The following is a 21,546-nucleotide window of genomic DNA, read 5'->3' on the forward strand; positions in this document are numbered from 1 at the left end:
TTTCTAAATCCCGAAATTGGCCTTAATATTTTATTTGAAAAAGGACACCGTGGTTACCGGAAATAGAAATCTGGGAGTGTGCTACGGATTCAGCAATCCAGAATTGAATTTTTTTTCGGATGAGGGGGTGTTTCAGAAGCAATTTTTGCATAAATTATTGATTTTCAGATTGTTGAATCCGAAAGTCTAATTCTATTACGGATTCATGGATCCAGAATGCTTTTTTTTTAAATTATGGATTTTTAAATCCGGAATGCATATTTCTGTTACGGATTGGTAGATCCAGAATGTTTTTTTTGAATGATGCATATTTTGAATTATGGATTGATGGATCCGAAATTTTACCGGAAGTGTCAATCTGAAATTTTTCCGGATTCCATAATCCATAATGCAAAAAATAAATACAGTTCAAGTGCATTTTAGGGTTTTTAAAGAATAATAGGGACAATTTGGTCTTTGCATAACATTGTGGGGCTGCAGGAAGAAAAATGTAGAGGTGCAGGAAGAAACTGCCTTTGCCCACAAGTAATAGGAAGCCCATGTAGAGAAAACAATCAATTGGGCCCGGGCCGGGGACCCGGATCGTACTTTTGGGTTGAAAAGCTTGGCTTGGTTATTTTCCATACAAAATAACTGAAATGGAAGCATATCCAAACGCGGCCTCCATGCTGAGAAGCAGAACTACAATACCTCCTCCTCCACCGTTACTCGCTCTCAGTGCAAGGCTTCCGTCACCGTCACCGTCACCGTCACCGTTACTGTCACCCTCCGTTACCCTCTCGAAACCCACACTATCGTGTTCAGGAACCCCGAAACCCTCGCTCCACCGTTTTTCTCTCTTCTCCCATTCTCACACTCTTCAAACCATGACGCTCTCCAAGTGCTTCTCTCACACTGGGCCCACCGTCCCCATTCCGGAGCCACCAGGATCCGAACCCCAACCCGATTCTCCTCTCGTGGTGGTTTCCTTCTACAAATTTGCGGATTTTCCCGATCATACTCTCATGCGAAACCCCTTGAAGCAACTCTGTCAACGCCTGGTACTCACTTTCTCGGTTCATTCTTTTAGCAGATTAGCGGATTAAGATATATGCGGTAGTTTGATTTGATAGCTAACTATTTCCTGCATAAATTATTTTTGCACACTCTTTTAGACTTTAGATAAACTTGTTCAGAGAAGAAAATCTAAAGGTAAAATGCGTTGATGTCATCTATAAGCTGAAATCAACTATTCATTAGGCTTTTGGAAGTTAAACATAAATTATGTGAGATCACCTCGGAAAAAGGCTATGCTTTGGACTAACTTCTCTATAAGCACTTTTAGAAAAGAAAATATAAGAACGAAAGAAAAGTGTAATTTAGTTTTTTCATAAGCTAAAAAATTAACTTGTAAGTTAAAAAGCAAAAACAAAAAAAAAATATGAAAGAACTTCTACAAATTAACTTAGAAATTCATTTCATTTTCTCTCAGGAATATCTATGCAGAAGTTTGTCCAAACATGTCCTAAGATGTAGACAAATTCATTTTAGCTTATGTAACGAGCTGAATTTATTTTACCTTATTTTCTTTTCTTACAAGCGTTTCTAGATAAATTTATCTAAAATTCCTATAAGGTTATCTTAGCCTAACTTTAATTGTAGTTTGCAGGCATTTTCTTTAACTACACAATTTTTAAAAATGTTAAAATTTAGTTTTCGTACGTAAAATGGACTTTTAACAAGGTCAAATATACAAAAATAAATGCTAGTTTGTGATGGTTGTTAGAGAAGCTTTTTAACTCTTGTGTGAGTAATGTGTCCAGAGGAGAGAAGTGGGAAAATACTAAGAACCTCTGATTGAAAGACTAAGGAGAGTGAGTCGCTCTCTTGAATATGATAATCTATAACATGAGAGTTGATTTAACATGAAGTGGCATACTTGATATTTTCATCGAAGTGGCACATCAACTTCAAAGCAGAATTAGTTAGTTTCAGTTATACTTAATAATACAGAACCTTGTCCCCTTTAGTATTTATGTGTATGCCAGTGGTGTAATGTTCATTACAACGACTTTTATGCAAATTGTTCACTTGGTTTTGTTGAGATGTGGTGTCTCACCCATCTGATGCTACTCAGCGTGTTTCAGGTGGAATTATTCTTGCGCCTGAAGGGATCAATGGCAGCATATGTGGGTCTCGGGAGTCAGTGGAGGACGTTCTGGCATTTGTGGAAGGCAATGATCGATTGAAGGGGCTAAGGCGAGTGGAATCACCTGTCAGTCCTGAGGAAGAGGCCATCCATCATGGGCATAGTGCTGCTTCTCCTCTTGCTGCTGGGGAAGATGCGCCCTTCCGATGGGATCATGTGAGGGTCAAGTTGAAGAAAGAGGTGTGTGTGCAATGCCATAAGAATGGACTCCTTTTTCAAATTTAACATGTATGCAAATAACTTACAGACTTTTGTTTTTGCGACATGTTTACAGATTGTTACTCTTGGGATGCCTACTGTGTCGCCTATTGAAAGGGTTGGAAAGTATGTTGGCCCAGAAGAGTGGAATGCTTTGATCAATGATCCAGATACAGTGAGTTGCTATCGTTCTCATATCTGCATTATGAGGATTTGTCTTTTATGTGATCTTATAAGCTATGGGGACTTAATTTATTAAAATGTACAGCTTCAATTTCTTGAGAAAATTGAATCAAGCTGCTCCAACATTGAACATATTAAATATCTGTTTGTTTTCCATTGCTGGAGACAAGTCTAATACGGCTTTAAAGTTAGACTATGGGTTTTATAGCTAAAAGGGTGAAAAGGTATTGTAATATACAAACAAATTTAAATGGAGTTTTAACATATTATATTTATGGGTATCTTCATCATTTATTTTAAAAGGATATGCGGAGAATTTGTATAAATTTTACTTCTAAAAAGTTGTAATTTCTGTCTGTCACCTCTGCATGTTAGGATTGCAAATTGTACGCAATGTGCAGTTGGATAAAAGTTTCGATAATCCTGAGAACTGCTGTAGTTAATTCTATGTATTGCAAGTTGGGAAGTAGACGACATGTTATTGCTGTTGTACATGACAGAATGTGAATTTTCATTGTTGTAACATTCTCATGTGCAGGTGGTTATTGATGTGCGTAATAACTATGAAACCAGAATTGGAAAGTTTAAAGGAGCAGTTGATCCATGTACTACATCATTTCGTGAATTCCCGTCTTGGGTAGAGGAGCATTTCCAGCTTAGCGAAACAGATGATGGTGAGCATCCAAAAGTTGAGGTAAACAATTCAGTCCAACCTGCTGAAAAAGAAATGGAGAATCAAAAACAACATATGCCACGTGTTGCAATGTATTGCACTGGAGGTATTCGTTGTGAGAAAGCTACAAGTCTACTTCTCAGCAAAGGTTTCAAAGAGGTGATTCTCTCCTTAAATTTTACTGTTTGGTTCAAACAAAATAGTTGAGTTATGAAAAGTCATTTGACCTTTATTTTCATCCTCTTTATCTATCAAAAATTGACATGATTTTCATTTGAGAATTCTTGATCACGATATATTAATGGGGTGTGTTTGTTTGTGCTAAAAAAGGTGATTGCTAAAAAGTGATTTATTCTTAAGTGATTTTTATATAAGCAGAAATTGATATGTTTGTTTACGGTAAAAAATGTACTTTTTAAAAATCTTCTCTCTTCTACCTCGTATTAACTCCAAATTGTTACTTAAAAAAAAGCATAATTTTTTTTTCTGCTTCTGTTTTTTAAAGTAAGTTTATCCAAATATGTTAAGAGTCATAATAAGTAATTATTTTATTAAGAAAGCTTTTTTTCCTATTTTTTTTATATAAACAGACCCAATATCTCTAGGGATTCTTGGTTCGGTTTGGAACATGTCAATGTTAAAACCTATAAAAAAGGTAAAGTGAAGAACCGATGTTAATCTTATTTGTGTTTGAAATCTGGTCAAATCACTAATAGGTTCCAGTCTTTCATATAATAAGGTTATGGTGAATGTTGGGATTGAAGCAATTTGTCATAATAAAATCTGTTTTTTTAACAAAGTAATACATTTTTGTTAAACTGAAATGATTTTGACGTACTTTTTGTTCTACCTCTAATATTATTAATACTTGAAACTTAAAAACAATTGCTAAAAGCAGGGATAGGTGCCCTTCCATGTATCCACGCTATCTTCTGGCCCATTATTTCTTTCCATGGTAAGGCATTATGACGAGATTGTGTGCAAAACCGACTGTCTTGAGGTAGTGGAGCTTATCAATGATTTGAACTAAAATCTCCATCCCGTGACCAAACAAGCAGATCTCATATCATATATGCCGCGTTATGTTTCAAAAATTAGTTTACTGTTTACATACACAGACTTTTGTTGATATTTGGTAAACAAGTAATAGTGATATTACTGCTGCTTTGATTATGAGCTTTACCAGCTCTAGATTCAATTTAGTTACTGTCATATAATATGATTTTGTCATAATTCTATTAAAAAACATCCCAGGTTTATCACCTGGAAGGTGGAATTCTAAAATATCTTGAAGAGGTTCCAGAGACAGAGAGCCTCTGGGAAGGGGAGTGCTTTGTTTTCGACAAACGCGTCTCTGTGGAGCATGGCCTGGTGCCAGGAAATTTCAAACTCTGCTACGGTTGTAAACAGCCCGTGAGTGATGCTGACATGGAGGCCCCAGAGTTTGAATATGGAGTTTCCTGTCCTCACTGTTTTGCACAGAAATCTGATGAAGAGAAGGAGAGAGCTCGTGCTCGACAAACACAATTTGAGAGATGGGGAATCATAGGTGGTCCAGACAAGGGTCGCCGCCCAACTACTCAAGAACCGGAAAGTGCTGGCAGGAATCCAAACCAGCTTTCACGTTCTATTTAACTAGTCAGTCAGACAAGGAAAGATGAGATTGCTTCTTTCCTATCCATTTTGAACAAATGTTTGTCCTACTCTTCTGCTCCTTGAATTTATTTGGAGTGCATGAAACTATAGATGTATTAGCTTTTAAATATGATTTCCTTCTATAAGAACCATCTGGTGTCTGTCTTATAAAGGGCACCACATTTTTTACATTCAGTGTGTATTGTTGTAACACAATGGCAAGGCTAGAAAATTTTGTTCTTCACAATCTTTACTCTGTTGTTTGAGTAAAATGTTGTGAAACCACTAATTTTGTATACCAATTCACTTTCCAAAAAAACTTCATAAATTTGATATATGATCGACGTAACGGATTACTTGACAATTTCTGCATAATAAGTGGTGTATTCAAATTAAACTGTCAATGTTCTACTCAGGTTTCGGTTTCGGTTTCACTTCACTTGAATGTAGCCTGGTATCTCAACATTCAATAAGCAAATAGACACAGCATATAATAAAGGGAAATTCTGAGTACTATGATATTCATTCATGTATATAAACAACCAAATTTTACGATATAATACAATGGGACACTATTAGTTTATTTCAAATACAAACATGGATTCAAAGTGAAAACAAAGCTACTTCCTGCTATTATGAAGAATCTTGTGGGAAAACATCATTGTTATGTTCTTTGAGAGCTTGGAACACTTGGGAGCTTCTATCAAATATCTGAGCCCTTCGGTTGTAATCAGTAGGCTCTTTTCCCACATCTTCACCCATTATTGCTTCCCTTTCCAAGCACTCCAACAGCTCCACATCCCCCTCTCTTTCTCCACACTTATGTCTAAACCTTTTCATTCCACTTCTACCCTTTTCCTCATCTTCATGTGGTTTCATCTCATCTTCCACTTCTCTCTCCAAACCCCATTTTGCACACCCTACTACAAACCCATCACCCCCGTTATTATTCTTTCTCAGTTGCACCACATAAGAAGCATGGCTTTGACAAGGATTTCTGACCTTGAAGCTCAAAGCTCCCACCTTGTTAACTGATGGCGGTGTCACTTTATATTGGGAGACAAGGGTTTGGCATGGAATAACAGGGTTATAGGCGTTACTCATAGAAAGAGAAGAGATCTTGAGGGAATCAGCAACATGCAAGGACCATGTCATGTCTGAGGACTTTGGATGGATTATGTATGAATGTTTGTGGGGAGATGTTATATCAGTATATAAGAGGGTTTGATTTGAAGCAGTGGAACACCATGGTTAAGATATACAGATGGCATCATTCTAGTATATTGACAGAGGTTTCTAGATTTTTGGAGGTCCTCCTAACAGCATTTGGCAAGATAGAACGAGGCCACGTGTTGAAAAAAACCATTGCTACTTGACGTAACACAATTCAGTTCTAAATGTCCTCCTAATTTGTCTGCCAAAAGTTGTTTCTTAACAATTTTTTTAGTGTTTTTAAAATAAGTCTAATGTACTTTAAATAACCTGTTTTACAATTATCTTGTCGAGTAATTAATTATTTTGCAAGTGACTGAATTATTTAAATAAAAGTTAAAAGATACAATATTTTAAATATTGATTTTATTGTTCTCAATTAAAATTAGAGTTTTACTTTAACAAACTTCTTTTGCTAAAAGAAAGGACTTCTTCAATAATCAAAAGCCATTATCTCGAAGCACAGATATCATCTAGATAAGTTTAATTTTTCTTAGGAAAGCCATTGTTTAGAAAATCAACATTTATAAGAAACTCAATTATCTACTCGTTTTACTTCAATAATTTACGTAGTAAAAGACTGCAAATTATGATGGTGAAACTTAATTTCAACTTAAAAAGGTATAAACAGTACCTTAATATTGTTTATAAGTTAACAAATTTATAATTACCCGGTGCTCAAGACTCTCATCAAAGAATTAAGAGAATTATTGAAATACGTAACAGTGCTTCCATGATTTTCAAAACACTATTTCATAATTTTTAACATTTATTTTCTCATTTCACTGATTCTTTAGACACTAGTAGGGAAGACTAATAACTAAATAATTCAGTTAGTCAATTAACTAGTGAAATACATTTTTCGGTGTGCTAAGTTTACATGGAGAACAGGATTAATATATATTTTACAGATCTCTACTCAACACTTAAAATTATGTACAAGAATAAACAAATTTATAAATGTTAGACAGTAGAATCTTGGTAAGAATCTACAGTTGACAGATTATTGCATTGCATCTCCTCTTGCCTCTTGAAATGACTGCATTTGTGTTTAGTGGCATCTTTGAAATGCAATGGAAACCATCAATGGAACAAAGAGAGAAGTAAAATCATGTCCTTTGTTCATTAAGTCTCTTCTCAGCAGCTATAGCAGCGGCTACTGATGGTGGCAAGTGTCTAAGATTTGTGTTTGTGCCAAGATTTTCTTCACTTTCTGGCATAGTAAGAGGTGCTCTAGACAACAAGGCTTCCACATCCTTCAGGGTCAAAACAGGTTGATCTTGATTTTTAGTGTTTCCACTGATGAATGAATGATTGCTCCTGCTTCTGTTCAATTTATATAGACTCTCTTCAACCGTGTCTTTCACCTAACACATACAAGAACAAAACTGTAAGAACAGTTCATGTGTTGAATTTAATTTTATGACAATAAAATAAAAAAGGATAATAGTTACAATGAGTTGGCACATGAAGGATAGGGAGAGAGATAAGAGTGCTTACAATGAAACGATGAATGAGGGTCTTATGTTTTTGTCCAATCCGATGTACACGACTGATTGCTTGTGCTTCAGCAGCTGGATTTAGCAATGGCTCTACAAGAACCACATGCTGCGCTTCCAAAAGATTGAGTCCATTCGCACCATGTTGGATTAAAAGCAACAACACCTGAATAGATTTTGGTGTTGACCCCTCACATCCTTTTGTATCATTCTCTTTTCCTCTAAATTGACTGATGGCAACATGTGCTTTTCTGAACTCAAATTCATAACCAAAATAACATCAGCATAACAAAGTTGAAATAGGCTGAAGATCATCAGCCATTCTTTTTAACTGAAGCAAAGCCTAGATGGTTCCACAAGAAATAATCCTCTGAACCAAATTTATGGACTATACTAGGGTTATTGACCGGGTCAGATAACACAACCCGATCCGACTCAATCTAACTTGAACAGATTCGATTGAGTTTTCTTTTGTGATTGGGTCAAACCAAACTCGACTTAATCTAACTCAATCTTCACCTCTTCCGGAGACAGGTTTTATGTGTTGAATCTAAGATCCAACACAACTAGACCAAATTGAAGAGAATTACAACCTCGTTCGGCCAAAATGAGAAAAGGTAAGAAAGTTAGGAATGTATTGGGGAGAAAATAAATGTGTGGGACTACAATAGGATCTTAGTCATAATCTTTTCTTTGCCTATCTTGTAATTTTATTTTCCCCCTAAATGAATGTCTAGTAGCTCAGCATAAAAACACAAATAACTGCACAGATTATCATACCTGCCTCCCTTCATCCGGATGAAGGTAATGTTATTGGCAGTAAAGGCATGCTCCAATACATCAAGTACATCATTCCAACTTGAAAACACAAGAACTTTTGCTTTATGATCATTAGCCTTTACCCACAAGATTCTTCTTGTGACTGCTTCAATCTACAGAACACCAAATATAGAAAAATATGAGGAATACAAGAGTTAGAGGGCATCAGGGATATGGTATAAATCAAATAAGCCAAAGCATGTCCTATTTTCTAAAGCAAGTAAAATTACAGTGTAATTGTAGCAACAATATATTTTGAGAAATGTTAGTTATTTAGCAAATTTGTAATCTGTATTATCACAGGTTTAAAATTAAAAAGGGTCGTTTTAGACTCTAATTCAACAAGAACAAACCTATTCTACTAATACCTTATGATGCTCAGTGGCAGCTGAAAAATGGTTTCATATCTAATTACTAATAGAAAATTTCTTAATCATTATTGGATTACTAGCTTAATTAGTCTATGAAAATTTAATTTCATAGAAAATCAATTTGCCACGAATTGCAAAAATGAAAAGCATCTCAATATCATAGCAATCCAGTCAAAAAGAATTAAAGTCTAAACTATATGCCGAGAGACACAATCAACTCTACCTACCAGTTTTTAAAGTCCAACAATGATAGGCATAAGCCTATATCAAAGAAAAAAGGTTTGCAGACAAGCATTGATATTTGTGCTATGGAATTACAAGTAAAATATCCAGTGCAAAAAAGTTAAAATCCATGAAAGTTCAGAATTAAGAAAACAAAGTATATCCCTGGATAGAGGCATGCGGACTTATAGAAAAGAATTATGCTCGTCTATCTTAAGGGTATCAATAGAATTTAAGATCTTCTGCAGAAAAAAGACCTTAGTTCCGTATGATCCTTTGACGCTAATGGACGCTTCACACTTTTCACTGCTGTCAATTGTATGCAGCACTGAAAGATTGGAAGATTCATTCTGTGAATCAACAGCATAGGCAATGTTTCCAAAATCAGTATGCTGCCGACATGTAGGGCACATCACCCAATTATGAACCTTGCTATTTTGAAGTCTTTTCTCAGTCATAGCAAATAAACCTGTAAAAATAGATGCATAGTTATTTTTCATATAATATTAATTTCAAAGTCAATAAATGCTTCATTTCAGAGTCAATAAATGCTTAACTAAATGTCTGTTGAAAACAGATGGATGAATGTAATACTAGAAGAGCACACGCTATGTATACTGGTACTGATTGCTTTCTTAATAAGAATGAAATGAACAATTATCAAACTCTACGTTACTTGATCATAGAGGCTCCAAAATCAAGTCAAAAACCAACTCTCCTAAAAGCTTAAGTTGCTAGGTGAAGAGAAATGACTTTAATTAAATCTCCAACACAACTAAAGAAGGATGATATAAAGTTTCCTCGTATAATTCTTACATTTACAGCATGTAACATGCCCACATTGAAAAACCATCTTCTGATTGCCTAGCTTTTCTTGACAGACTGGGCATGTTTCATCATCAGTTTTAGCTATAAGTACAGCCTTCTCTTCTGTAGAGTTTGACATTGCAGTTGTTTCTCGTGTGAATGAAGAACTGTTTGGACTTTCAAATTGCATTTTTTGCTTAGATTGAACCAAACCCTGAAAAATGGTTTAGCTTAGGTTAAGCATCCAAGTCAGAAAAGAAATATCATATATTTCAGGAAATCTTAGTGGGGAATTTAAAAATATCACGTTGAGTTTTTAGTTAGATTGGCAAATGAAAAACACCTAGGAAGATGAAAACACAGGTGGATCATCAATTTATGCCGGTTATTTAAATATCAAACAAATGTTGGTCTCTAAGTAAGTATAACGTATTCTCTCAAGTCTCGTGTTTAAGATTGAATCAAAACATCTTAGCAGTCAAATATTTCGCTGTTATGTTAATATTTAGTGCAACTGTCATATGAAGTTTTTTTAACCAAATTTTTTATAGGCACACACTAGATGTGCTACCATTAAATTTTTGTAACAACCAACTCTTCACAAAGTTTTAAAAGTGCAGGCCAAAACTACAATTTTGGTCACAACATCAAGGTTTTAGGGGTCTCCCAAACTGCATTGTAACTGCAATTACGGCAGCATTTGAGTGTAATTTCATGAAGTCAATAGTTTCAGGACTCCACCACCACAATTTAAAACCTTGCAACTCTTATGAGTTCATGTTAGAAACAGAACAGTGAGAATCATCCATTGACAACCCTCATTAATATTGACATAAATGATGTTGACAGAATGGTAGTATTGACATATATTAGAAACAAAAAGGGCCTAGCTCAACCCCAGAAACTAGCTCAAGGGGAGAGGTTTGCTCAAGTCTTCCAAAGAGTACCATAGCTATATTTGTTAAGATCATAAAACTTAAAGAAAAGACAAAATTAGAGAAAGATAAACTGAAACTGTAATGCCTTTAATGACTGGTCCATATAGCAGAGTACAGAATTATTTATAGAAAGGATGACTGTCCAGATTTAAAGCATCTGAACACTAACCAACTGTAACAGCTGACAGTTCCAATTAACAGAAATATAACCAACAGTTTCAACTGACAGTTACATCAATCAGTAGTGTATCCTAACAATATTGATAACCACGAAACAAGACATGAGACATCTTAACCATGTACAATGGAATCTTTGTGAAGCTAAAAGTAAAAATAAGTCTCAAGGACAAAAATGAGAATCACTGAATCTTTTAGAAGGTAAAGGTTTCCTTTAGTTATTCATTCTATTTCACAAGTATACGAGTTTCTTATAACAAATTTTGGTTTATAAATGAACTCTTATATGACCATTCAGAGATATTTCCCACGTCCCATATAGAAATTCACGATTATTATTGTCAAGAACCAGTTCTTAAAATGGTTTTATGTTTCCAACAATTACCCCACCCACCCCATGCAAAATCTCTGTGAGACTGAAGCATGAACAATAAACTAGCTCACCTAGTGCTAAAATTTTTAAATTAACTCAAAGAATGAAGACTACACGGATTAAACTAACCACTTACCTCTCCAAAAACAGTTATATGGATGCCTGCGAGGGATTTTATAGCTCTATCGATTATTAATGAAAATATTCAATTATTGAAGATTTCAGTTGCAATAAAATTCCCCATCAACTTCAGCAAACTTAACATATATCATTAATTGCTCAATGGTGACCAATTTTGAATTTGATTATTTAGAAATTTAATATATACATACATATATATAAAGAGAAAACAATTTCAATATATACAAATTTCTAAGAGTTATTTCTTTATACCTTTAAGTAACGGAGTTTTCCTTTCGTCTGGGACAACATGGTCAATGACATAAACTTTTCATGGGAAAAGTTGGAGCTAGCGGCAACTAACTCATTTTCACCTAAAGCATCAAGAGATTTATCATCTTCGCTTGCCCTTAGGTGCAGACGGGAAACAGCCATCTGTATTTCATCATGTGCACGCAGATACTGAGCTTGAGCTAATGCCAAAGACCTTGCATGGCCAAACTCCTTTCGCATTCCCTTACAGAGGAAAAGGAACCAAGTCAATCAAAATTGTTATTACAGATAATCTTAGTGTTTAAAAAGATTACAGCTGTCAGTCAATTACTTTCTTACTGAGCAAAATCAAACGATCCTGAAAAGGTTTACTTGTATTTTGGGAGGAGAGAAGATTAAAATTGAAAATAAAAACACTTTAGATTAAGTTAATAGCTCCTAGAGGAATCCTATCCATAGAAAATATTTCATAAGGCTATACCTCAAAAACATGTAAATCCTTGGTGGCAGCTGAGACAGAGTCCCTTCCTAATCGAGCCTTGCAGTAGTTCTTTATAACTCCAAGAATTAGCTCCAACTCAGATGCTGATCTTGAAACCTAAAAAGAAAAACATAATAAATTTGGAAGGTTAAAAGGCAATGTTACATGTTTCAAAATACTAGCCAAATTTTCTCGAAATGAAAAAAAGATCCAATCAGTGTTGATGGTCCGCCTCGGAATCTAATTTGCATAGAGTGCATCTTGACACTTCCAAACACTATATTAAGGAACATTGTGTTGAATCCATTGATATATTTCAGGAGTCCTTTTCTCCTTTTTCGATTCATAATATAACAATTCAAAACTCTCTTTCAATAGACACTGAATATTTTCAGTGCAGAGATATTAAGAAGGTTCCTAAATTTAAGCATCAGGTCTTATAGGAAACTCTGATTGGAGAAAGCTTAAGAGCTAGGTCTTAACAATAAATACAATATTTCAAGTGTGGGATCTTACATTTTTAAGTATTAACAAATTGAAGTGTGGGGTTCTTATAATAAGACCTCATCATTGAAGCAAAACTTATAAAAATACGTGAGCTGTTGAGAAGTGATGTAACATAGTGGGATTCATTTAAATTAGAATAAGACTTTTGCACTGTAGATGCCCATATATCAATGAAAGAGAAGTATCATCTTTAAAACAACAAGAGAGAGAGAGAGAGAAGAGGTATAATAAATCTGCAGTAGTCTATGACCCAAAGCAAATGTCAATCAAATGAAGTAACTAACCACTACTCTTTGTCCAACATTCCTTTTCTTTGATTCCTCATGACCAATATCAGATGTTGTAGAACTGTTACTAGATTGTGATAGCTTTGAGAGGAAATGATTCAGTGCAACATTTTTCTTCTGAAAATCTACTGCCTCCTCAGCAGATGAAATTATTCCTCCACGTTCATTCTTAAGAATGAAGAGTCTTGCTTCATAATCCTGAGGGAAAAAAACTCATGAGACCCTATCACATTCATTAGACACGGGAAAAGTAAAATTGACAGATAAATTAAGAGGTAAACCTGAAACAATCCATCTAGTTCGCACAAAATACACGGGGGACCATCACAATTAGGCTGACAATTTTGACATTTGCCCACACGTTCAATATCTTCTTCTTTTGGTTTTTCCATTGTCTGATCAATTTCTAACAGTCGATCTAGTAGTGTTTTTCTAGAGGCCTCTAACTGATCCAAACCTGTCTGAATTTGATACTTTAGAGAGCTTATGCTTCGGAAACTGGATTAAAAGTAACACACATTAGTAATAGTTATCTCATAGTCAATTTACTAGAAGCTATTTATGAAAATCTCTAAGCAAATAATTTTGAAATCTGATTACACAATAGAAGATCCCTCCCAAATGCCATGTATTCGAGATTTACAATCATTCATAAGCGTTTGCTAATTGCTTAAGCTATTGGGTATTCGTCTATGACATGGTACCATAGCCTCTCTAACCAAGTGGTTAGACCTAGAAGTTTGATCATTACTGCACACTCTTAATAATTAAGTTCAATTTTGGCATAAACTAAATTGAGATTTTGCACTGTATAAAAAACCATTAAGGAACTTTTTGCCTGACAACTATAGCAATGAAAGTTGGGCATTCTTAAATGTGGGTTTTAGACCTAAACTTAACCCCACAAAACTAATTTGTAAGGTGAGGATTTCTTCCCTTATATACTCTGATTTAGGATCTATCTCTAACCAATGTGGAACTTGGCTTTTTTAAAATACAACTCTTGTCCAACACTATTGGCTTGGTACATGGATAATATGATGGATGATCCTTCTATAATGAATCTTGGATAGACTTTGATACAATCTTAGAATGTGAATTGAGGCCTAATTCAATCCTACAAACTTTCCTTGCAAAGTGAGGATTTTCTCCATTTATATACTCTTCTAGGCTCTATTTTTAGCCAATATGGAACTTGAGTTTTTCTCTATAGTCTTTATTGGAGATCTCACATTGACTAGAGATATGACCAAAAATAAGTAGGTGTAAATCTCACATTTCAAACTGGTTTTGTAAGATTGAGTTAGGCTTTAACAAGATATATATGAAAATGACAAGTAATAATTATATATTAGAACATTGTTCAAATCTAGATATTGTATGTTGTTGATATCAGTTTTAAATGTATTACATTGTTCAGCAACTCTTTTATGGTGATCCTACATACAAAGATCAAGCATAATTCAGAAAGTAGTATATGGATAACACCAAAACTGCAGTACTAGACAATTGTGTTACATAATCAAAGCCTGACTGACCGAGCAGTTATTCTTGATGACTTTGAATTGCTTGAAGCTCCCGAGATGGCTTCTTCAATCTTTCTAATCAACTCAGTAGAGAAATCTTTGCTCTGTTCAGCATGATGGAGTGCTTCTAACCACCAAAATGTATTTTGATCTGTTCTACTGTCACGATAAGCATTACTGACCTGCAAAAAATACAAATGTCATTTACAGAAAATATCATCAAAGCTAGAAAAAACCTTGAGTAGATTCATCTCTTCATAATTTTAACATAATAAAGCATCTCAACATGGTTCGGTATTACTATGTATCTCATGTAATTAACTACATAACATAATAATTGCTTATCCTCAAAATGAAACAAAATCAGTGATCATATTTAATTTTTTGGCCTCTATAGGCAACACATCTTGCATTCTTTCCTTTTAAAACTATGAAAACAGAAAGCAGGCATGAGTACAGTGATTCAATTTGAATGAAAATGAAGTGGGCAAACGGAGGTATATGATTAGTCTATTATAGGAATCAACTTCCTATCTAACAAAGGGAGATGTGAATTGATTTTGGAGAAAAAATGTCATTACATGTGGGTATTGTATACTCTTTTCAAGTTCTATCTTGGTTTTTCCAATACACCCTCTCATGCATAACAACACTATTAGGCTTGGTGAGTACATTATATGGTGTGTGGCCCCTATAATTAATTGAAGATAAGCTCTAATGTCATCATAGAATGTGAATTTATGTCTAAATCAACCTTACAAAACTGACTTATAAGATGAGGATTGTTCTCCTCTTATATTCTCTTTCTACGTTCTATCTTTAGCCTATGTAGAACTGGGGGTTTTCCCAATAAGGACCATTCCATAGCAGCATCACTATGTTTATCAATCTCATATAAAAATGTGTTAGTTTGTGCCATTCAAATAAGTCTCTATGGTCACAGAAATGGTTATTGTGGCTTAAAATAATGGTGGACAAACTGTGTATTAGGAATCAATGTAGTATGAAATAGTTTGGTTATATCCAATATTAGGTAGTTATGATATTATATACAGACTAAGATCTCTTTGCATTCCACGGGAAGTAATCAACTCACATAAACAAATCTCCAAGTTCAGTATAAGTGAACAAATTCTTCCTTAAGATCCATTGAAGATGTTTACCTGAATGTAAGAACTTTGAAACTCCTGTTGGGCTGCAGATAGCTTTGAACTGAAGACAGATAAGTATTTCTGTTTTGAATCTTCACATTCTGCTATTAGAGATTTGACAGAATTGGCTGATAAATTATCAAATTCCTGATCCTCCTTTGTGTCATTTTCTGAAAGGCTAACATTTGATAGTTCTGCCGATGGCACGGTTACATTTATGTCATCACAACCACTTATTTTTTGCCTCTTCACATGACAACTGTCAACCTTTACAATTAAATGCCTTTTGGTCATCTTAAATTCAGAACTTTCAGATAATTGTTTTCCTTTGGATGCCAATATTAATGCAAAGTTTGAAGCAAGTGGCAGTATTTCAGCAAGATTATGATGAATGTGAATATTTAACAAAGGATCCAGGCGAAAATCTTCAGAATGCTCTCCAGCCAAAGTAAGAGCTTCACTGTACAGTGATGTAGCTTCAGAAAAATCTTTTTGTATTGCAGCAATAGCTGCAAGCGCATTCAAAGCAATAACTAACTTCCTGAGAGCTTCCTCACCTTCTATCTTGGTCTTGCTTATAAGAACCTATATATTAAGTTCCATAAAAATAAAAATTTGATGGACATTTGTATATTGTATGTAAAAACAAATCAAAGATCCTTCCATGTAACATACCATTAGTATTTCTTCCATAGTCATTGGTGTTTGTTGTAGGGAGCGCAACCCAGAACTTCCAACCTGGGGATGACAACAAGCTTGACGAAGCTTCAGCAAAGCATTCAGTAGCTTCCCTGCCTCGGTGTGAGTGATTAAAGGATCAGAGGAACTTTGCAAAGAGATAGAATCTGGAATATGCATCAAATATTGCAAGTTCAATCATCACCATGGATGCACATTTCTTTCAAATGACTTATAAAACGAAATTACTCAACAATGGGCAAAACCTGGGCCTTGTCTATTAAGAATATCATTTCTCAAACTTTCAATAACTTCATGGGCATCTCTAACACAAGTTTCATGTTGCCTCTGGTAAAAGTGCTCCTCTACTGGTGAGAGTGAAAGCCAAGAAAGGCACTCCTCTTGGGATGGAAGGTCCAATTCATCTGCAACATGTTTTTTAGAAGAACGCCACATGATTTGTTTGAAAACTTTGTGTGTAAATTCCATAGCTCGCACATCTCCCTTCTGCATAAGTATGGAGTAATAGCTAAGCTAAGTTTAGATAAATTTACAAACCTTTATGAACTCAGCTGAAAGGAGAAGTGATTAGATGTAGGACATGACAAAATTAGAGATGTCTAAACTAAAAGAAAATTGCAAAAAGGTAATTGATTGTCTCTATACAAACAAGGCTTATTATATAGCATGTCATATGAGAATACAATTTGGACTTAGATTTCCATATTAATTCTACCTGCAAAGAGTCCAAGATTATTATGTTGTTTATGGCAATTAGGTGATCATACGAGAATATAACTTACTCCAAGTGCATATTCAATTTTTATGTATAAAATTAAAGAAAAAACTTGTAATAAGGAAAGTCAGTCTGTACCAAGTTTGTAAACCATTAATTAAAGATAAAATACCTCATAAGGATCTCGAATAACATCAGTCCACCACCTGTATTTATCAAAAGGACTGGCCACAAGAAACCTTAGAAGTCCATATAAGTCATCAAGTTTTCGCTGAATTGGGGTACCAGTAATGCACCATCGATACTTTGAATGGAGTCTTAGAGCCATTTCAGTGGAAGCTGTACTATTACTTTCCACCATTTGTGCCTCATCCAAGCAAACCCTCCACCAGTATATTCTCGTAAGAAGAGTTGGGATGACAGGGTACCTACAAGAAAAAAGAGGCTACTAAAACACTTGGGACCATAATAGACACACTGAGATCTAATTGTTTTCTAAAATATTACATTAGTGTGGATGGTTTGTCTAAAGGTTTAAAAATTAGAAATCATAAACAAAATATAACACCTCAAAGACAATCAAACCTGATGGATGAAAAGTTCGATCAAACTCATAAACTCGTCTTGAAATGTATAGATAAAATATCATACATATTATAATTTATATGATAACAAAGGGGGAATATGGCACTCTTTAGGGCAAACCTCTTTTGAAACCTCAGAAAGTGTCGATCACCCACATGCCTATCAGAATCATGCGACAGATCCTCTTTAAGCACATCATATGTAGTTAATACAATGTCAGCACTGGCAAGATCACTGATATCCATCACAGACGCATTGGAAAAAGATGTTTCTCGCACACCTTCGTAGACACAAGTTTTCAAGGAGCCATGATGTGTATGGCTACAAGGACAAATAAATTTAATGAGACAATTTTGACCATAACTAAATTAAAAAACTAAAAAGGCATTACACGTCGTGGTCATACGTCACAGACATACTAAATCATGGAGCAAGAACGTTACTCTCAAGTCCACACGGATGTGTGTAAAGCCCAAGTCCCACATTGACTAGTTACAGTGTCAAAATACAATATATAAATGAGAACAATCGCCACCTTACAAGTTGGTTTGTAGGGTTGAGTTGGGCCTAAACAACTTTTGTAAGAGATAAGACTAAAAACAGTACCTTACTCAGAATTATATAGAATAGGAGGATCAAGTTCTCCTAAAGGCATACACACAAATAAAGAGATTAAGAAAAACTTAAATACCGTATAATTTCATCATGCCACTGGGGCAAAATAGGAGCTGGGCAGACAATGAGAGTGGCACCAGAGGCAATAGGAGATTCAGTAGCTTGAATTAGTTCAGAGCACATATGACATACATATTCTCCATCCCTCACAGCCATGGTAGTTTTATATGTCTTGCTTTCACATCCTTGTTTTGATTTCAAAGATTTTCCTTTAGGTGAATAACCAACACAATCCGCATGCTGCCAAGCATCACAAATGTCACACTGAACCCATAGTCCTTCATATTTAAGACTTTCGCTCACAGCTCCACACATGCACTCCACACGATCTCTTTTGACTCTTTTCAAAGTGACTTTTTGGTCCCCGTTAATTTGTGGCTCTAAATCAAATAATATGTCACTTCCAGATGCTGATCTGCGATGAGTAAAGATGCAAGCAAGCAATTCAACAGTTTTTCCCAAGCCCATCTCATCTGTTGCATCAAAATAAATTAGTCATAGAAGACGGAATTTTCAATTGTATTGAAAAATGGAAAACTATATTGCATACAACACCCACATAGTTTGTCAATAATATCATCAATAAATACCAACTATAATATAATACTAAGTCAAAGACCAACATCTCCATAAAACCTAAGCTAATGGTGGATGGAAAAGAATGGTTCATATAAACAGTAGATATAAACAAAAATTGATAGAATTTCAACAGCAAGATGCTATCACCAGACTCATGATCTTAAAGCCACAAGATCCAATGGATTATTCATTATGCAATAAATTTGATAGTAAACCGTCAAAAGAGGCAACAAGAAAAAAGACTTTCCTTATATATAAAACAGTAGTAAATATCTAGAACCTTTCAAAACTAGAATGTAGCAAAAATCTGCATGATTATATGAGGGAAAAAATGAAATATGCAACATAGGTGGGGACCTACCAGCAAGAATGCCTCCAAATACATAAGGCGAAGAAGTCTCTGGGTACAATGAAATACTTCCACTGAAGCCATTGTAATTCAAATAAGCACAAGGGAAGAGAGAATGAATTCATAATAGTTGGGGGATAGAGTGACCAGCCGGACACGAATAATACAATAAAAAAAGAATGCACAGAAATTATAAGTTGACAACTCATCGACAAAACTTACCTGAATGGATTGAAAAACATTTGAGAACTGGTGTTCAGAAAATCCACAGGTATGCATAATGGAGAATGAAACTGATTTCTTTCTCTTTCACCCTGACTTTCTTCCACTGCTTTCTCTCTTTCTACCATCCAGAAAGCTGCACGCCTTTGATATGGCCTCAATTTAGGAAGTAACTCTGGTATGTCATCTTCAAGCATTGGCTCAGCTCTGTACACAAGATATACGAAAGATAAACAAAAAAGCTAAACAATTCTTTTACATGAGATTGATTATCACTAAACTTTGGTGAAAATTGAAGTATGTTATTGTATGATCAATTGACCAATGTACCAACTATTCTAACCCTTAAAATAGAATCCAATGACAAAGAGAATGTTTAACTTACTTTGAAGGCTTAATGGCTTCATATAAACCTGCAGGATCAAATCTTGCATGTTTCCTTGCCTTGCAAGTGTCATCTACCATCTCTGTCTGTGGATCACCATCCATTTTCATACAGCTAAAGAACCCATACCTAACTTCCAAATCCATTATTTCTGGACGCAACCAAGACATTACATTTACCATACTCTTTTTCCATAGTTGTCTAGAAGTATCAAGAAGCGACTCACATGCATTAAAGGCACTCTTTAATACCTCAACCCTTACCCTCAGAGAGGAAATTTCCTCAGAAAGCCTTACCCCAAGAACTGGCCTCAGTGTAACAAACTTCAAACTTGCCAAGTGAAGAAGACCAGTAACACCTTCATCAGGTCCGTCAAAAACACCAGATAACAACACTGTACATGTTTCCACATGGTCAACGGTAACTCTTCTTGCAAACTCTAGATGAATATCAGTATAGGGTAACACAGGCCAATGGCCTAATTTGATTCGACCAAGAACATTACTGACATTACATACTCGAAATCTTAACAAATACTGCTGATCCCGACAAAAATCCTCAGACAATTCAAAACCAGAAAAACCTTCACTCAATTTTAAATCCCTCAAAACAACCTCAGAAATATCAAGGTGTTCACTCGACAACCAATCCAACCGAGCAACCTCCACAAAATAAGGTTTATCGATGTTACCATAACTACCTTTTGCTTCTTCCCCTCCTTCTCCAACATTTTGTTTATTCAATTCTGTCTCAGCAGAAGCATCTGTCTCAAGTATTATCCCGCCTGCTCGATTTGGTTTGCTTTTTCGCCTACCCATCACTTTTCACCACTGGCAAAAACAAAAATTGCTAAGCTATATTTCATAACATCATACTATATAAAGATCACTCATGATTTTACAGAATTGAAACTGAAAGCTCAACATGGAGCCAAACAACTCAGAGACTTATCAACACTTACACTTCGGTTACAAAAACAACACAAGCAAAAAAACAAAAAACAAATGAAACACCTTTCTTATACTGTCATAATAAAAAGTTCAGAACAAACTGAACAATAATTAAACATATCATAAGGCAAAGTAAAGAAGATTGAATGAGAAGCATTCAGGACTTGGTAGATGCAACTAGGGAACAAAAGATTGGAAAGAACAAAGGGTCAACTGAATCAAGGGTAGCAAGTGATCAATTGCACCGCCATAACCCAATACCAATACCGAAAGTCAGAAACTTGAGTTAATTTTGAGAGACCCAATAGAGCAATGAGTGTTGCACGTGAATTTTTGCATGGGAAAATGTGAAGGGGAGTTTAGAACTGGAACCTGAAGAGAGTGAAGAGAGCATGAATTGGGGAAGCTAGAGAGAAAGAGCATGCAGCGGGAGAGTGAGTCACACGCGCGAGTTAGCGAATTTGGGATAGAAGGTAGAGAGAGAAACAGATAGATTGGTAAATAGGATGCGAAAAACAACATAAAAGTGTGTTTGTCTATGTTTGTGAGTGAAAGTGTTGGATGGTGTTGTTGTTACAGCCGCAACAGTTGTTTGCAACGAATCCAGAGATCTTGGATCCACTTTCACCTTGCTAACATCACCTTTCCACCCCTCTTCTATTCAATTTTACCCATCTTTAATTATTAGGTTAAATTATAATTTTACTCATTTTGTTATTTTATTCGCGATATTGATTGTCTATATTC

General features: G+C 35.1%; 3 protein-coding genes across 9 annotated transcripts; 1 reads left to right on the top strand and 2 right to left on the bottom strand.

Moving 5' to 3' along the window:
• Positions 1–626: 626 nt before the first annotated feature.
• On the top strand, positions 627–5,066 carry LOC137824190 (Rhodanese/Cell cycle control phosphatase superfamily protein). Of its 3 annotated transcripts, none has more exons than XM_090294194.1 (5): positions 627–1,040; positions 2,127–2,368; positions 2,463–2,561; positions 3,108–3,401; positions 4,497–5,066. In XM_090294194.1, exons 3-5 carry the CDS (start codon positions 2,478–2,480, stop codon positions 4,875–4,877), a joined length of 759 nt encoding a protein of 252 aa, XP_090150320.1. In that variant the 5' UTR covers positions 627–1,040; positions 2,127–2,368; positions 2,463–2,477; the 3' UTR covers positions 4,878–5,066. The 3 variants fall into 3 exon arrangements, with proteins under 3 accessions (XP_090150320.1, XP_068485775.2, XP_090150319.1); XM_068629674.2 differs by having other exon boundaries at positions 631–1,040; positions 2,117–2,368; XM_090294193.1 differs by having other exon boundaries at positions 638–1,040; positions 2,117–2,368; positions 4,141–5,066.
• A 302-nt stretch (positions 5,067–5,368) lies between these two features.
• LOC137824191 (uncharacterized) lies at positions 5,369–6,125 on the bottom strand. Its single transcript, XM_068629675.1, has one exon. It carries the CDS (start codon positions 6,030–6,032, stop codon positions 5,511–5,513), a length of 522 nt encoding a protein of 173 aa, XP_068485776.1. The 5' UTR covers positions 6,033–6,125; the 3' UTR covers positions 5,369–5,510.
• A 797-nt stretch (positions 6,126–6,922) lies between these two features.
• Positions 6,923–21,454, bottom strand: LOC137824342 (RING-finger, DEAD-like helicase, PHD and SNF2 domain-containing protein). 5 transcript variants are annotated; one of them, XM_068629957.2, is made up of 20 exons: positions 21,172–21,395; positions 19,850–20,679; positions 19,465–19,671; positions 19,255–19,316; positions 18,331–18,787; positions 17,760–17,960; positions 17,227–17,482; positions 16,585–16,825; positions 16,316–16,485; positions 15,653–16,225; positions 14,502–14,671; positions 13,245–13,461; positions 12,961–13,161; positions 12,170–12,286; positions 11,689–11,931; positions 9,817–10,021; positions 9,258–9,469; positions 8,369–8,520; positions 7,590–7,839; positions 6,923–7,456 (listed from the first exon to the last, which is right to left on the bottom strand). In XM_068629957.2, exons 2-20 carry the CDS (start codon positions 20,665–20,667, stop codon positions 7,199–7,201), a joined length of 5,010 nt encoding a protein of 1,669 aa, XP_068486058.2. In that variant the 5' UTR covers positions 20,668–20,679; positions 21,172–21,395; the 3' UTR covers positions 6,923–7,198. The 5 variants fall into 5 exon arrangements, with proteins under 5 accessions (XP_068486058.2, XP_068486057.2, XP_090150458.1 ...); XM_068629956.2 differs by having other exon boundaries at positions 16,573–16,825; positions 21,172–21,358; XM_090294332.1 differs by lacking the exon at positions 19,255–19,316 and having other exon boundaries at positions 21,172–21,454.
• Positions 21,455–21,546: the final 92 nt, after the last annotated feature.

This window comes from Phaseolus vulgaris, chromosome 8, assembly GCF_051622355.1.
Source record: "Phaseolus vulgaris cultivar YP4 chromosome 8, ASM5162235v1, whole genome shotgun sequence".
NCBI classification, from domain to species: Eukaryota; Viridiplantae; Streptophyta; class Magnoliopsida; order Fabales; family Fabaceae; genus Phaseolus; species Phaseolus vulgaris.